General features: G+C 40.4%; 1 protein-coding gene across 3 annotated transcripts; it reads left to right on the top strand.

Moving 5' to 3' along the window:
• Window positions 1-6,990: 6,990 nt before the first annotated feature.
• Window positions 6,991-9,261, top strand: LOC146618371 (homeobox protein otx5-like). Of its 3 annotated transcripts, none has more exons than XM_085370271.1 (3): window positions 6,991-7,090; window positions 8,246-8,397; window positions 8,623-9,261. In XM_085370271.1, exons 1-3 carry the CDS (start codon window positions 6,991-6,993, stop codon window positions 9,259-9,261), a joined length of 891 nt encoding a protein of 296 aa, XP_085226397.1. The 3 variants fall into 3 exon arrangements, with proteins under 3 accessions (XP_085226397.1, XP_085226396.1, XP_085226394.1); XM_085370270.1 differs by having other exon boundaries at window positions 6,991-7,093; window positions 8,237-8,397; XM_085370268.1 differs by having other exon boundaries at window positions 6,991-7,117.
• The last annotated feature ends 9,386 nt before the right edge of the window (window positions 9,262-18,647 follow it).

Here is an 18,647-nt window from a genome sequence, read left to right as displayed (position 1 = left end):
ACTGGAGCGGGTCGAGTGTGGGTGGCAGGCAGGACATGATGTGACGTCGGACCAGTTTCTCAAAGCACTTCATTATAACAGGTGTTAGAGCAACTGGTCGGTAGTCGTTGAGGCTGCTAATGTTAGTACGCTTTGGCAGTGGGACAATTGTGGCTGACTTTAGGCACGGCGGGATGCAGGACTGGGACAGTGAAGTGTTGAAGATCTTAGTGAAGACCCCAGCCAGCTGGTCTGCACACTCTTTTAGGACCTTTGCGGTTACCCCATCTGGTCCGGTGGATATTTGGTTTGCTATAAAGGTTACCTCAAATAATCAGTCAACATTATGAACTCCGTTTATTCCATAACATAACTTGTATTTTGAATGATCATTATCTACCTTTTCTTCAACCACAATTAAAATGAAGCCAGAATTTTGGATGAAACGCATCTGAAATGTATAAAAATCAAAGGTTTATTTATTTAAATAAGTACAAAAAGTATAACAATCAGGTATAATTTTATTGGACCAGATCCTGTTAAATGTAGCAATTTAAATTGCACTTGCATAGAAAAATTCAATGAACAATTTACATGTAATTAAATTAGTTCAAGTCAGAATTTCGGGCATATGTGTGTGTGAGTGTGTGTACTTTTTTTTTCTTTTTATTGCATTTACTGAATTTGTATTCACTTCCAGTATTAAAAGTGAATATTTTGACATTGTTTGGTGATATTTTGGTATGCAGTTTCTCAGCTACAAGTGTATGAGTATGACGGTATGAACAGGTGTTAACACCCTAAAACCTCAGACAGTGATAGGGAGGGGGTTAAATGATGACTGGTATTGCACACACACACACACACACACACACACACCACCTGCTGCTGTCTGCAGTTGATTAGAGATCTGTCTACCAGAGAAGACAGCAGGACACACACATGCACGCATCAGGGGGTCTGCAGTCTGTGAAATTGATCAAGATGCTGGCCAGACATCATTTACAGATGAACTCATAGTCAGACTGATCCTCCTTCTTCTGTCATACACACACTTTGTGCCTCCACATGGGACCCAAAGGAGGCTGGAGTGCAGCACAGCTTCTTTAAGAAAAAAAAAAACTCAGCAGAACTGCATCCTGCAACGACTGACGTCACGCATATCATACATTATGTATAATTACATTAATCTCATCTCATAAAACAACTGTCCACATAACACGCATGGTAATAAAACCAACACCTTAACACTTTAAAAGCTGAACCCTGAAACTGAAAATAAAAATTTTAAAATTATAATATTAATTATACAGCAATATTAATTTGCATAAGTGCATGAGTTTTCACTTTTATTCTATTTGCTGCAGGATGTAAAGAATTATTTATTTGTTTGTTTTTTTTGGGTGGGGGAGTGAGTGCATTTTATTGCTTAGAAATCTATTGTGTAATTTATTGAAGTTTATATAAGTTTACACCAGTCACACTAGTTTACACTAGGCATTCAGGGGTTAATTAAAACATTCACTAATATCATTCATCAGCCTGATAGCCACGACTCTATTCAAGGACGGGGCCTCATGTGACTGTATCATAAACATGGAAAAAATGTGAAAAAAAGTCTTTGGTTGCAGTTGATAAAAGCTGATAGTGTGAAGAAAAGGCGTTTTAGAATCACGGAAATAGGTTTGTATTTCTTTTTTAAAATGTCATAAATATAAATAACAAAGCATTAGTTTCTTCCAGGCTGTATTTACCATAAAAAATTCATGTGAAACCATTTTTCAGAGGTTTCCAAACATGCAATATATCACCAAAGAGACCACCAAGTATAAATATGACTGAAGTTTTAGCTGCATCAAATTTGTTAGAGATTCTTTAAAGTAGCTTGTTTGTATCCATATATACATAGCCACCAAGGTGCAAGTAAATTAAGTATCCAGCCCTGGTCTATATTTGTTGAGTATATGTTTATATATGCATCGCATTGTATAAGTGTTAACAGCCTAGATCCATGACAGACTGCTGGTAACCCAAATCCTTCTCAAAGGACGCGCTCACGCAAGCCCACGCATATGCATACGTATACACTAACAGTGTGCAGAAACATTGTAACAGCAGGACTATTCATTGTAACCTACACACAACTGTACATATATGAAATGTAAGCACTATCAGAGAGAGAGACACATGGTCTGACCTGGGCTCACGCAGAGTAATCCTTACACGAGTTAAATGAGGAGTTAACACTGACCTCGATACATACCCTCCAACAACAGCATTCATAGCTACATACAAACTCCTACAACAGATGTAGTATGAACATGTGTCGTCTGTGAATGACTTTCTATATGAATAGGCCAACTTGTATACTGAAAAACATGAGAGGCGGCACAGCGCTGACAGCGGGACCCTGAGAAAGCTCAGACTGGGTCTGTCACAACGCCCCTCCCATGCTCCCCCTCCATCTGCCTCTCTCTCTCTCTCTGTTCTTCCACTTTTTTCTGCCCTGTTTTATCATCACTCTAGTCAAGTCTTCCTTTCTTCCTTCTTCTCCACCCCATCCGCCCTAACTTTCCGCCCAGTTTCCTCCAGTTATAGACTTTTGTCGTCCGCCAGTCACTCACGGTAACTGTCGCATTCTTACCTTCTCGTTTGTGTCAGCCTGGCCGGTCTCACCCTCACTCACACACAAACACCACTGTGGCCTTTTCTCTCTCACAACAGCAACTTCCTATAATGTTCGTTTACCTTATCAAAACCGATCAATCCAGCCACAGAAGTTAAGGTCCAGGCTCTCCGTTCCAGTGCAGTGAGCGCTCAGTTCTCTCCATCCACCCTTCCTCTGTCAATCTGGCCACAAACCCCTCTTTCCTCCCTTTATCCCGAGGTAAGATACTTACTTTTCAGATAAAGCATATTATGATAAATCGGCTGAACTCTGTGCGCGTGTGTGTATGTGTGTGTAACTGTCTCACACACACACACATGCACACTATAAGCACACAGAGTGTACACAGACATACAAAAATACGCTGTGTATCGAACAATATGATGTCAGAGTATTTAACAGCTGGGGGAAATGTGTGTGTGTGTGTGGAGGGTTTGTGCATGTATGTGTATGTGTGTTTTAGGCCTTTTTGAATTTAATGGTTTTTGGTCTTTGTCGTGTTGCAAATGGCACAAAAACAGCTTTTTTCATCTCCATCATTCCCAAACACACACACACACACACACACACACACACACACACACACACACACACACACACACACACACACACACACACACACACACACACACAAAGTAAAGGATTGGTAGTAAACAGAAGAGAAAGTTGTCTTTGAGCCGTTTTAGCATGGGAGGATTCAGAAAAAAGGGCTAGCTGCAAAATAAAGTAAATTTTCTGTCAGTAAAAAAGCCTCGGGAACATTTCATGAGCAATGACTGAGTGAAACTTCATTTCAATTCCAGTTTGAAATCCTTTTTTTATCCTTTGGAATTAAAACATTCAGACATCCATCTGAGCAGCGCTGAGCATACAGATGAGGAGGATTTCATATCTGAGTATTTTTCTTTCTTTTTTTTTAACTATAGCTGTCCAGAATGGATGAGTTTGCTCTCAGCTTCTTAGTTTATTGAAGGGCGTTCGCTAATGAAAAAGGGATGAGAGAAATAGTGGAGCATATGGGCAAATGTTCTCTAACAAAGTGGGATGGCAGTTAAGGTCAACAAGGGGAATAAAAGAGTTTGGAGAAAATGAAAACTAAATGAAAATACAATGGCAGTGTTTGCCTGTGGGACATGTATGCGTGCTTGTTTCAAAATGGGATGTTTACGAAATGCTGTGCCCTGCTGTGTGTGTGTGTGTGTGTGTGTGTGTGTAGGTGTTTGTCTGTGGGAGTATAGATTAGATGCACTAAGCCTCTTATGTGATGGTTGCCCTTAATTTGCTTCTACTCTGGGTCCTAGTGCGTCCAAACCACAAGCATCACGGAACAATTTCCAAAACAAACAACCCAGAAAACATTACTTGTCATGCAACAGTAAAATCTGCTGCTTTGAATAAGAGCATTAATATTTAGACTGGTACCTAGCCCTGTATCTTCGGGAGGGCTTATCTTTTTATGCACATTCAAGAGCACAATTTAAAGAGTAAAAATCACAAAGAAAATAACTTGGAGGACAAAAATAGTGACTGTACTAAATAATTCTGAATAAATGAGTCAACTTCTTAATGCTTTCATAATGCTTGTCTTGTTTTCTAAAACAATGGATGCGGCAGTTTTGGGACTTTTTTTCTTTAAATCTGGTGCAGCATTTAGGCTACAACCTAATGACGATTTAAAAAAAAAAATCCTATATTTTATTATCTTATTAGGAACCTAAGAGTCTAATTTAGAACAGCTTTTCCATTTCAAAATACATGTACAATAACTAAAAATAACTATATACTAATATTTTACAACTATACTTTATAGCCTAATACAGTCCCAAATACAAATGTGTCATTTATAATTAGCACACAATACAGGCTATTTATGCTTTTGTTTAATATGCTCGCGTATATTGTCAACTGAGAAACTACTGATTAAATGAAGTTATTTTTTCTACTATAAGCTTATCAAATTCTACTGCTCATAACAAAAAAACATTTTTAACATAAAAAGTAAGAAAACAATGTATTTTCTGTTAGCTTATAACATAAAACATGTTAAAAAATGTACTTAAGACTCTGAGGGCAGGTGCTAGGAGAATGCGCGTGCACAGCACTACCGCGCTCGCGCCCTGACGCGCATCTGAGGTCTCGCTATTCCCGCCGTTTTTTTTTTTTCATGTCAGCTGGAGGTCTCGAGACAGTCTTGTCCTCGGACTCCCCACAGTTAGCTCAATTAGCTATCCTGCTAGCAGTTAGCTGTGTATAAACTACCCAACAACAACTGACAATAACAGCTAGACATACCAACAAACACACAGGCGTACCTGGATGCGGTAAGCAACTGAAGAGTCCACCGTATCCAAACCGTGAACAGCGCGCACACTGGAAGGCCTCCCACACACTGAGACCACCACACACACCTCAGCAGGTGAAGACATTTTATTCTGAGATTTGGAAACGCTCAAACACGCCGGTAAAATACTCTCTGTGGCTCTGTGTGTGTCTTTATATCTCCTGCTTTGGCTTTACAGAGCTAGATAAACCCCTTATACAGTTTGGGCTGTAGCTACATGTGTGTGTATGTGTGTGTGTGGATTTTAAACTATAAGAAATCCGATTCAATTAACAAGCGCAGAGAATCGGCTTTGGACACTGTGAAATTGTCTCGCTGTAGAGGATGGCACAGGCCAAACTAGCCCCGGGAGGAGACACAACGCATACACAAAGCTCAGCGATAATAAATACAACACCAGGACTGACAAAATAAACAAAGGGTAACGGAAACAAAAAAACAAACAACCTTCTGTAATAATAGTGCGTACAAAATTATAAGATAACGAAATAACGTCGGACTTTGCAATAAAACATCTTTATCAGATACTTATAACACATTTAGAATTTAGGTATATAATCAGACCAGGGCCTGACAAATCAAATAAAACTAGTTTCAGATTATTATTATTATTATTATTATTATTATTATTATTATTATTATTGATTAAGTGAATGAATGGATAATTGGTCCGGAGGCAGCATGTTGGGGATCAGAAGGGGATTTAATAGCAGAACAACGCGGTCTTTGTGCTACTTTTAATCCGGCCTGTACCCCCCTTCTCCGCCTCAGCTGCTCTACCTCTGCCTCCACACTCAGTTGTCCAATTATTTTAGGGAGGCCAATTTCAAAAATACTTTAGAACAATATATTAAATTTTTTTAAAAAGAATTAATTCAAATAAAAAAAAAAAAAAGATATCTTGACAATGTCTCCGGACACCTATGCTTGTTGCTGGGACGACTGTTTTAAGCTTGGCAAGTGGCTATAAAAACGAAAATTGTTAAAAATTTGTGTTTGCGCGCGCGCGGTGTGTGTTTTATAATACTTTTTCGATGTTTGTGTTTACTGCCTGCATATCAACAAGTCTTCTTTGTTGCTGCGGCGACATTTAGATCAAATAGGGACATTAAAAAGACCATATATTATCCTCTATTGAAAGACAACTTGAATGAATAATGAACAATATGTAGATGCGCGTGGGCGTGTGCGCAGAGAGAGAGAGGGAGAGAGAGAAGGAGGGAGGGCTCTGGGTGTCTACTTGGATAAGAAGTTACTTCTAATTAGCCAGTCTCTTCTCGCTCTCCTCACTTGTCCGCCCTGCAGATCAGCATCCTCTTCTTCTCAGGGACGACCAGGGACAGAGAGGCCCCCCACCCGCCTTACAATTTTTCAACACCCGTCAGACCGCAGGCACCAAACTGCTGTGGAGCTGCCGCTGCTGCCGCTGCTGCCGCTGCTTTTTGCCATCTTTCACCCGGCCACGTTATATGTGCGCACTGCAATTACGCACGGCTCTGATGGAGATTCTAACCGGCCTCGATTAGCGAACTGTGCTGTTTTCAGTGTGGTGTATTGACTTGTCGCACCGGGCCGACTTCAGTTGAGGTAGTCTTTCTTTTTTTGACTAGAAGCATTGAACAAACACCAAATCCTTAAAAGCGCCGTGGTTTTACGCGTCAGATGGAAACAAACGTAAAGGGGCTTGGCCAAAGGTGCCTGGCTGGAAGGCAGTAAGTCAGAGTAACGTATAAAAATAGTTGAGGAGAAGGCAGTCAATGGACAATTAAAAAAACAAAACAACCTAAGGCCAAACATCCCAGGAAAAGGAACAAACACCGTTAAAGGCAGTTAGAAGGAAAATAGAGAGAGAGAGAGAGAGGAGGGAGAGGGAAAGAGAGAGAGAGAGAGAGAAAGAGAGAGAGAGAGAGATACACCCCCTGGAGACTAGTTAGGAGACCCGGCCCCCGGTCTGAGAGAAGGAGAGAGCGAGTGAGAGAGTGTTTTAAAGCCGGCAGGAGGCATGATGTCCTACATTAAGCAACCCCATTACGCCGTGAACGGGTTAACGCTGTCCGGCCCGGGCATGGATCTGCTCCACACCGCCGCCGTTGGATATCCCAGTAAGTACTGGCCTTTGACTTCTGTGTGTTTTTAATCTGTGTAAACCTGTAGTTTCTTTAATCGCCTTTATATTAAGTAAACAAATAAAATAAAACAAGGGAAATGATGGAATTAAGTGAAATATTCGTTATGTATTTATTGCTTATATCGCGCAGAAAAACGGTAAAGAAAAAAAAAAGACTCAATTTGAATAATATATTTGAAAATTTATCTGTACGGTTATATTTATGATTATGAACCTAAGTGTCTGCTCCGTGTATCAGAACATGTGTTCACTTGACCTATAAATTCAGAGGATTATAGAGTCAAAAAACAATGAAAATGTGTGAGAAGAGAAAGGCCGCCTGTTCTCACACGGAATTAAAACTAACTCCAATCTGTTGCGCTTACAGTGTAACCTATTTACAAAAAGGACAGTCATTGTATTTCATATTGGTGCATTAATAATATATATTTTTTCATGAATGAACACTGAGGTTGTTTATAAAGGCCGATATGCAGCGATCAGCATCTGCCACAGCTCAGAGGATAGTTTGAAACGACGGCAGAAGGCGTGTTGTCGAGCTCGGCCCAAAGTTTACGTTTTTAAAAGTCATAATCCCCGATGTGGATATTCATTTCGTTTCGGTCTTTCTTTTTTTTCCAGTCAGAAATATTAAAAAAGAAAGAAAAACATCAGGCCTGCTGGATCCGCTTATTCGGTCCTATAAAAACGTTTCAATCCCGCACACGTTTGTTTCTTTCCTGAACGCCACATAAAAGATTGAGCTACGGAGACTCGCCACTATTTGTTTGTCTACAAATATCCACAGCAGCGTATAAAATGTGAAACGAAGCCGCAACAGTGCTTATGTATTTAAAGTGTATGCTGCGAATTCAAGAGAAAAATCGGAATTCGTTTATTTGTTCCAGCGTTTTTATTGAAGTGGTTTATATATAGATTTGAATTTCATATTATTTTCATTCATCAGTTCAATCATTTTTTAAATGTAATAAATGCACACCAACGTTGATACATGGCCTTACATGGTCCAATAATTTTTCTGCGGAATTCTTCAGGTATAAACTCAACGTAGATTTTAACGTGGCAATAATAATAATAATAATAATAATAATAATAATAATAATAATAATAATAATAATATTTTTTGTAGGCACCCCACGCAAACAGCGTCGGGAGCGCACGACTTTCACGCGTGCGCAGCTGGACATCCTGGAGGCTCTTTTTGCCAAAACACGCTACCCAGACATCTTCATGAGGGAGGAAGTGGCACTCAAGATCAACCTGCCTGAGTCCAGAGTCCAGGTAACACATTACACTGAAAATTATAATCATATATATTTTCCTATATTGGCAGGGCAAAACACCTGTGTGCGCGTATGTCACAGAGACACACATACAGAAAGAAAGTGAGGGTTTGTTGAGTTCTTATGAAAGCAGCTTGTACATCTTTAATGTTTTTTATCAGCTGCTTTGATTGTGAAATAGTGATACTTAGATATCTTCTCTCTGATGCTCCTGTTCCCAAAGGTCTGGTTCAAAAACCGTCGTGCCAAGTGCCGCCAGCAGCAGCAACAGAGCACAGGCCAGTCCAAACCACGGCCCCCTAAAAAGAAGGCATCCCCTGCTCGTGAGGCCAACACCGAGGCCAGTGCCAACCCCACCAACGGTCCCTACAGCCCTCCTCCCCCTCCTCCAGGCACCGCCATCACCCCCAGTTCCAGCTCTGCTAGTGCCACAGTGTCCATCTGGAGCCCAGCCTCGATCTCTCCGCTGCCAGACCCCCTGTCTGCTTCCACCACCCCGTGCATGCAGCGTACCACCACCTACCCCATGACCTACACCCAGGCCCCAGCCTACAGCCAGAGCTACGCAGGCTCCTCCTCCTACTTCACTGGCCTGGACTGTAGCTCCTACCTGTCTCCAATGCACCCACAGCTGTCGGGGACCGGAGGGGCCCTGAGCCCTATCACAGCCTCCTCTATGGGCGGGCCCCTAAGCCAGTCCCCAGCCTCACTGTCCTCCCAGGGCTACACAGCCGCCTCACTGGGCTTTGGAGCCGTCGACTGTCTAGACTACAAAGACCAAACTGCCTGGAAGCTCAATTTCAATGCCGCTGACTGTCTGGACTACAAAGACCAGAACTCCTGGAAGTTCCAGGTCTTGTAAATAACAGGAGGTGGGGCGTGGGGAGGGAGGTAGAGGGAAGAGGTAAGAAATAAAAAGATAATAATCAAAGTAGGTTGAAAAAAAAAACAAGATTACTTTCTATGTGTTTTAGAAGGAGGAAGAGGTAAACTTGGGACAAAGAAGTCCCACCAATCACACATCAGCTGAGGAAGTGATCGGCTGAAATAAACTCTACGTGTTTGTCGTTTCAGAAAAATATCAGTGGGAGTAATGTGATCTGTTGAAGCTCGGTTTGGTGATTGTAACAAAGAGATGGCAATCGTGTTTAAGCAACATAGAAAATCAGCCTTGAAATCAAGGAATGACTACATGTAAGGAAAAAGAGACTTATGTATGCAGAATAAAATCAGACTAGTGAGAACAAGCTTTCCTTTTGATTCGACTGATAAAGCTGAGTTTGACTTGGACCAAATTTAAAGCAGGGCTTATTTGTAAAATTGCCACAGCACAACAACATTTGTAACCTACAGGTTGTTTTTAACATAGAATTGAAATGGACCTTTTACACTGATGAGAACTGCATTTCTTCCTTTCAGACTTCTAATTTTGTTTTTTCTGTCATGTTTTTCTTTGAAAAAGCTGCTTTTTTTAATCATTGAGCTTTGAGAAATGAAAACAGTTCAGCTAACCCAATGTGACACCTAAAGCTCGGTGTCTTTACAGGGTCTTCTCTAAATCACACACAAGCTGATGGTTCCTAGTAGCCTTGCATGACAGTGACCCCCTGCAGCCTGTGTGGGATACGAGCTGAGGGGGGGGAGGAGTAGGTCACTCCAGTGACTGCAGTACGAACCTGTTGCCTTTGAGCATGGTTATAATCATTAGCTGAATGGCTAGTACATTGTTAGTGTAATAAGATCACTTCCACACATTTTGAGGGACAATGGTCACATTGTTGCTAGTTGAGGCAGAGGAACCTCTTCATCTCACAGTGGCATGATGAGAGCAGACTGCCAATAAACTGCTGCAGTGAGGTATCTGATGGGAGAGGAGACTGCACCGGAGAAAAGGAAGGGACTGGGCCTACATGCGGCCGACTCACCCCTCCTCCTCCTCCTTTGCTCAGAGTCTGGTGCCTCTCTCAGCTCCAACCTGTAAAGATGTGATGGGTACCACTTTATGTGTTTGATGTTTTGTCTGATTTCTTTTCTTTTTTGTATTAGACTTAAAACAACTTAAGTTTCTTTTCAAATTTGTGAATTTGTTTGAGTAAAATTTGTGGTAATTTGTTTTTAAGTTCATATTACTATCAGTACTATTATAACTATCATCATTAATATTATATCTTCTGCTGACATGGACTTTGCTAATATACTTTTTTGTTGTTGTTTTGTAAATATTAAAACTTGAAAGTGTAATCATGTCTGGTATCAGCTGTGTGTTGCTACACAGGCACTCCACCCAACAGACTCTATCACCCTCTTTCTTAATTTCTAGAAAACTGCCAACTTTTAATTTTTTTTTCTGTTTATATACTTCTGGTTTCTGCTTCTTCTTCTTCTTTTTTGTCAAACTCAGGGGTTTATCCAATAGTAGCAGTATGCTTCTTAATCATTTATTGTACTTACATATTTTTTTTTGCTTTATAATCGTCTCTGCTTATTTTCTGATATGAATTATTTTGTATATTTCATTTGTCTCCTGTGTTTGACTGGTCTCATCACTACCATGCCAGATAGCTACAATGTTTCTGAGACATTAAACAACTTCATTAAAACTCCTGGGTTACTGTGTTCTCTAAGTCATGGATCCTTCCATTTCTCTGCAATTCAGGGCTGCAAGATAGTGCTAAATAGTGATACTGCAAATTTTAATATCGTTCCAATACCAAGGGAATACAGGGTCAGTACTGCTGGTACTAATACAGGTACTTTTAACATATAAAGCCAGCTTTTTTAGGGGAGAGCAGTGTGTCACAATTTATGAGATGAATCATCATCAATTTGGAAATGCATTTTAGTGTCCACTAAATCACTGTGATTTTTATTCTCCACAATAATTAGTTAACACAGAAAGACACATCTTTCAGCTTTCCATTTATTTTTAAACTGGGTTTTTTGGAGACCTGGAATTTAAATTTGCCTGTCTCTGAAGCTTGTTGGGTCAACTCCTGTTGTTTAAATTTGATATGGGCTATTAATAAAACAGAACTGACAGTCACACAAAAAGGATCAGACATTTTTCATAGTGCATGTTTGAGGTATGTTTTTTTCATTTCCAGAAAAATAATGTGCTTAACACAATTCAGTGTGCCTGATATCAACAAAGTACCGATCCTATCACGCTAGCATCAATCCAATACGATACTGGTGTTGGTAATACTATCGATATTTGGATCGATACGCCCACCTCTACTGCAAGAGAAGAAAATGGAGCACTGGGACATCTATAGTGGGGAACATTAGGAATCCATACAAGAGGCTCAGTGGGTATAAGGCTGAAATGAGAGGGAGCAGGGCAGAGAGGACAGAAAACAGATTAGAACTAACCCTAATACCGAGTCTCACCACCACACCGGGTCCAAACTGAAGCATGAGAGACAGGCAGATTACTTTGGATTGATGGATGTTTCTGTGTGTTCCTGCCACCGATAGGCCAGAGGGTCAGCTTTATGGGGGTTGCGCAAAGTGCACTGGATGAAAGGTTTTAGCCATGCTTCCGGGAACCACATAGGCTATGTCTTTTGTCCCTGTGCACTGCCTTCTATATGCTTTATCCATATTTTATGGTCAACCAGGGTAATACAAAGGCAGTCCATGGGCAGGTCAACCTGCAAGGAGTGTTTGCTATTAGATGTGATGTGACCGGTCTGTGGGCTACGCTTTCTTGTACTGTTGTTGATCTGTCAGCCAGTCGCAGAAAAGAGCAAAGTTATAATATTCTCTAATGCCTCAGATCAATTACTGTCAGTCTGAGCATCAGTCAGACACCTCAGATTAGATCAAGGAACAAAATCCACAACTAAAAATCAGTGTTGATTCTTACAGGACAAGCAAGTCAGTCAAAGAATCCCCACTTCAGCTATGAAATGAAGATATTTACAGACAGGAGGAAAGAAAAATGTATTAATAATAATTAATAACTCATCCTTTGGATATTTTTTAGGCTTAATGTTAGGTATATGTGGCTGTTTGACTGATAGAGCCTCAGGCACAGGCAGCCATAGCTGGCTAATTCGACTCACTGAACTGGACCTCACCTCTGTGTTTTGTTGTGTTGGGGCCTTTTTGATTATTTTTCGTGGGATTATCTGAAACTTATTGAATAATCTATGGTGCAAAAACAGAGGAAAGTCACTCGGTGACATGAACAGATCAATGTCATCAAAGGTGTTGATTGCTTCTGTTTGAACAGTTTCTAAAGGCTGCTATTTGTTCTTTTGGGAAATGTTTTGCCTGTTTGGTTTGCTGTAGTTGGGCTGTCACAGTGTGGCCGATGTGCTTTTTTTGGGTTGCAAATTTGCGTTGCCGAGAAAGTTAAGCTTTTGAGCTGCTGGGAATACAGTTTATGGTAAATGGTAAATGGCCTGTATTTATATAGCGCTTTTACTAGTCCCTAAGGACCCCAAAGCGCTTTACATATCCAGTCATCCACCCATTCACGCACACATTCACACACTGGTGATGGCAAGCTACATTGTAGCCACAGCCACCCTGGGGCGCACTGACAGAGGCGAGGCTGCCGGACACTGGGCCCTCTGACCACCACCAGTAGGCAACAGGTGAAGTGTCTTGCCCAAGGACACAACGACCGAGACTGTCCAAGCCGGGGCTCGAACCGGCAACCTTCCGATTACAAGGCGAACTCCCAACTCTTGAGCCACGATCGCCCCTGTTTATCTAACAAAATGAGTGAGACTAGTGAAATGCCTGAGGAAAATAGAGGAAAGGAGGACAATCAAGCTTGAAATAAGGGCACTGACTTGAAAAATTGAAAGTCTTCAGACAGAATACAAATTAAATGTGGGGAAAAAAACAAAAGGACTAACATATGAAATTAAAGAGCTTACAAAAAAGGATGAAAATGCAAGGGAAGATTGCAACAAACTGGGGAAATTGATTCAGCTGTATTAAAACCACAAAGAAGCACACGAGTCAGTTATATTAAGTCCCAAAGAGGAAAAGGAAACCCAGAGAGACTGGTTTAAACGTACTACCGAACACAATTCAGGCGTTATGGAAGCTCTAAAGCATTTTGGAGCTTGTAGGCCTTTCTGCAAACTGGTCATGGGGCTGTGGGATGCACTGCTTGCTGCAAATTTAGACATTTCTCCCATTTCCCCAGATGAGGCACCTGGTGAAGTAAAACTGAAAATACTCATTCACTAATGTTCAAAATGACATTCCCCTCTCCAAATCAGACAATATGGCAACAACAGACAAATGTAATACCACAAGTGTGTGGAATATGTAAAAGTGCCATGGTTCTGGGTCATTTTAACCCAGCATGATCTATTTCTTGTATTTTGGTATTTTTTTTCTGTATTATGGTTTATTTTCTGATTCTTTAGTTGTCCTGTTTGGATAAGTTTCAGTGTTATTCTGGTTAAGAGTTTAGGTTTAGTTCAGTGTCTACTCTGTGCCTGTCATGTTTCTTGTTTTACTTTGAAGGTCTGTGTCTCATGTTAGCATGTCCAGTGTTACTCTCCCCTGTGTTGTCATTATGTTTCATTCGAGTCAGCTGTGTCCTCATGTGTCTCCACTTCCCCTGATCAACTCATGTGTGTTTCACCCGATGTCTGGTCGTTTTTTGTAACAGTTTATGTCATAATACTAGGTCTTAGTTCTCCCAGCATCCCTCAGTTTATTCCATATTTCATAGTTGTTCATATTTTTTCTCAGTTTCCATGTTTTTACCTGCAACTAGCCAAATAAAGGTTCGTTTGGCTTTCAAGTTTCGCCTCCTCGCCTCTGTCTGCTCTTGGGTAGTCTATACAAACCCACACACAGTCTCCCCCCACAAACCGTGACATAAAGAGGTGATAAAGGTATCTCTGGTATAATTTTGACATATATTATTACTGTTATTCATTCATATACTTGGAAATGGCATTCATATAGCAGTTTCAGGCACCAAACAGCTAGTTCAGATTAATCTAATATGCATGGCTTTGTACAGTGAGAAAAGACAAAGGTACACAAAAAACACCCACAGGGCACAGGGAGAACAACAGCCCCACATTCAAACCCAGAGGGTCCTTAAAAAAAGTTAGCATAATGAATGCTTTTCATATAACTTTCAAATGTCAGTCACCAGTATCTCATAGGCAGTCGCTTCAGCTCCAGCTTCCTTGAAGTGGAATAAACTTTAGATTCAATCATGCCCACTTCATGTCATGTCCACTCTCTCTGTTCTGTGTTCCCCATGTCACTGTGAAATGCTGATTGTGTTGAGGCAGCTTTGAGGGTATATTTCTATAGACTGTACCTTGAGTAACAGAATTACTTTTACTCCACCTTTATTTCTGCGAATTCAGGAACCTCAGCCAAACTGTGTTTAGAGAATCGTACCTGACGATGAAAATATGGAGTCATGTTTTGTAACAGGACAGCAGGTTAAAATATATCCTTACAGATACGAGTTGTGCATACAAAAGGACAAATCTCAAGGTATTGAGTTACCAATCCAAGACAATAATACCAACCACAGTTGAAGGAGATTGATTTTTTTGATAGTGACAAACTTCAGTACCAAACATCAGTGAGAGCAAGGATAGAAAGCCTGGAGATTGTTTCTATTTTCTGGAACAGTACACAAGAGGATGATTGAGGGAACTTTAACAGCTGTCTCCATGTTGTCTTGGACAGAGGATTCAGAAAGGCTTAGTCTTTGCTAAAGGAGCATTTTGGCAATGAGCATAAAATTTACACAGCTTATATGAAGAAGACTCCTTAAAGGCCGTCAGTAACACTGAGCATGACATGAAAGCTCTGTAAGCACATACCCTCTTTCTGAGAGTTAAAATGTTCTAGAACACCCTAACTACACGCGTGAGCTTTACAACACACTTCAACAGGTTAGTCATGATAGAGAATTTTCCCTATTTCAAAAAAAATACATTGAAAAGAATAATTTTAGGTTTAGCCCATTAAAAATGAACACCGGCAATTGCCATTATCATTATATATAAATATATATCTGTATGTATGTATATATATTACAACTTTAATGATTGACCAGCTTCTGGCCGACATCAGGAATCCATGATAAAGTTGTTCTATATGCCACAAGTTCTGGAGTTGTGTATAGTGTATATAGAGTGTATATGATGGACATTGTTCTGTCCAAACTATGCTTTCTTAATGCACCATTCTAAGTTATCATGGCCAGGAGGACATGTCAACACACACTCCCCGTGCATATGGTACAACTTTTCTTCATGCCCCTGGTACACTGCCCTGAAACCATTATGAAACACACACCTCGTGCATATGGTGCGACAACTTTTCTACATGCCTCTGGTACAGCGGACCATTATAAGTTATCATGGCCAGGAGGACATGTCAACAGGCTATTGGTTTTAAAACCAGAGAAGCTGTGGGCACAGTAATTCAAAATTAACTGGCAACATCAGAGATGATTCAGAACCTTCAAAAAGTAGTAGTTCTCAGATATACCTTTAAGATCTACCAAACTAGTCAGTGGTCGTTACAGCACCGGATTACCTTTAAAGAAAAGGGAATTATGCATACTTGACAATAGAAATGTTGCATCAAAGGGTGCGCTGACCATTACAGAGAAGATTCCAGAGGGACCAATTCACCATTTGTTTCAAACTACACCAACTTAATATATGATATATCAAGGTTAGCAGATAAGTTACGTGATCGTGATAGTCTCTTGGAACATAGGGAAGGCAAAAAAAACCAAAAAACGATATGTACCACACAATAGAGGCGGCTGAGGTTATTACTCAGGCTGCCCAGTAACAGTGAGACTTCTGACTGGGATTTAGCCTGAGAACACAGAGCTGGGTTCAGCCTCATGGTGACACAGCATAACTCTGGCTAACCCAAAAAGCTTATTAACATTAAGCATGAGACTGCAGTCACTAACAGACTTCAGTGGCTGTTCATTTACCCAGTTACACTTGAAATTATAATGCTACACTCTGTGACATGAAAAGACAGATTTTTGTTACTAAATCGTGAGCAGAGTGAATTTAACAGATAGATAGATAGATAGATAGATAGATAGATAGATAGATAGATAGATAGATAGATAGATAGATAGATAGATAGATAGATAGATAGATAGATAGATAGATAGATAGATAGATAGATAGATAGATGTCCTGTACTCTGCAGGCAGCATGCTCCTGTAATCCCCCAGAAGCAGCATATGGACCACGAAGCACAGACACACAGACAGGGATACACTCAGGACTTAGAAATATGATTCATTTCTTTCCCCTCTCTAATCCCCTACAAACAAGCTGGTGGCTGGCCTGCTCTGGAGACACACTGTAATCATGCCACAGGCTGCTGCTGCTGCCAGAGCTGAGCGGCCTCCCCACCATCCCTCCTTCCCTCCCTTCCTTTCTCCCTCCCTCCTGTCCAACTGCAGTCCAATTTCCTCTTAATCGATTCCTAATCCCACTGCCGCCATAACACATGCGTCAAACACACGCTCAGGCACACGCAAATACACATAGGCATGAATTTGTACTGACGTGGGTGCAATTGCATCATCAAACATACACTAGTGAATGCAGACTCTTTTAAACATATAGTTTTTCTTTCAGGGAAAGCAACAGTATCCATAAAACACAAGCATTCTGCTAATGCATGCTTATTGGTAGACTAAAAACTTACAATAGGACACACATCTTAATGGCACTCGTTTCCAGAGGAAAACAACATACTGGAAGAATAAACGCCAGAAACTTACATGTGTAAATAAGAAGGGACTTACAAGGGTGGTTCAAGTTAATCAGGAACCTGCTGCTAGAAATTCTCTGGTGCTCCTAGTTTCAGGGCTGAAGTCAAAATGACAGCTGTAGTAGCTCACAGTGTTGTGATATCCCTGACATCTACACAAAGGCAATATACTATAATCGAAATCCATAAAAAGTTTACAAAATATAACAAACGCAAGAAGAAAATTATTACGCTACAAAATTTGATAATAAAGTATGTTGCTTAATCAGAAAGTTATTAATTATACTACCTGTTATATTACTCTGTAACATGATCTGAAATGCATTATTACATTATTATCGTTAGTTAACAATATAAATCTCAGGCTACAGTTCTATAGGCCGACACATATTCCTATCCTACATATAGGTTTTTAGTGTTGACATGTGGACACAAAACTAAAAGCTGAAAACCAGACCAAGATACGCCCAGGCGTTACCCACAGTGATTCTGTATAAGCATGTACAGGTAGAAATCAAATCTACAATCTGGCAAGCCTGACCGCTCATCACTGCTTTTTGTTACCTGTTAAAGTTCAGGCTCCGGAAGCTGGGCTGGGGTCTGCATTCAGTCAGCTTATCATCACTCTGAGATCTTTGCTAGCTTTGTGTTAGCATACTGTCTGTGCAGATGTTTACATTTTACCATTGCGCTCTTGTCCTTTTGTGCAATAAAAAAGAGTAGGAGAAGTCCACTCCTTGTAAGTTGTAGACTGCTCCACCATTTTCCTTCTTCCTATTCCTTTCCTATTACCTTCCTATTCTTCCATACCTATGACATCAGGTATTTCGGATGTTGCCTGTCATGCAGTTAAATGAAGAAAGTTTGTAATGAAAGTAATGATATATTTAGAACTGTAATGGGATTGCTGAATTTAGTACAGTAAAGTGTTACATTACTGCATTACTGAGAAATAATGTGATTGCAGTAGTCAAGGTCAAGGTCAAGGTCAAATTTATTTATATAGCACATTTCAAACAGCCGATGCTGCACAAAGTGCTTAACAATATAAAAATGGTATTAAAAAGCAACAATGTAATACAATAATAACAGTAAAAAAAAACAATAATAGGACAGTAAAAGAATTAAAACAATAACTAAACTAATTCAAATAAGACCAAAATGTTTGGGCATAGAAATGTGTCTTTAGTAATGATTTAAATTGCTCAAGTGTTTGTGCAGATCTAATATTTAAGGGGAGACTATTCCAAAGTCTGGGACCTGCCACAGAGAAGGATCTATCACCACGGGATTTGAGGTTAGTCCGTGGGATGGACAGCATTAGTTTTGAGCTAGACCTCGTGGTTTTTCCTGGAGCATAGGCAGAGAGGAGCTCAGACAGGTAAGGAGGGGCTCGAGCATTAAGTGACTTAAAAACAAAAAGTAGAAGTTTAAATTGGATCCTGTAGGAGACAGGAAGCCAGTGTAAAGAAGCTAAAACTGGGG

Source organism: Diplotaxodon limnothrissa, linkage group LG14 (assembly GCF_057381915.1).
Source record: "Diplotaxodon limnothrissa isolate DT_005_m linkage group LG14, D_limnothrissa_male_GT1.1, whole genome shotgun sequence".
Lineage (NCBI taxonomy): Eukaryota > Metazoa > Chordata > Actinopteri > Cichliformes > Cichlidae > Diplotaxodon > Diplotaxodon limnothrissa.
Note: the sequence above shows the minus strand (reverse complement) of the source record. Positions and strands in the feature narration are given on the sequence as shown.

Excerpts from the sequence above, each read along its gene's own strand:
- LOC146618371 (XM_085370268.1), top strand. The coding sequence starts at position 6,991 with ATGATGTCCTACATTAAGCAACCCCATTACGCCGTGAACGGGTTAACG. Across the intron at positions 7,118-8,245 it reads CTGGCCTTTGACTTCTGTGT|GCACCCCACGCAAACAGCGT; the intron begins GTTTTTAATCTG and ends TATTTTTTGTAG. Across the intron at positions 8,398-8,622 it reads TGCCTGAGTCCAGAGTCCAG|GTCTGGTTCAAAAACCGTCG; the intron begins GTAACACATTAC and ends CTGTTCCCAAAG.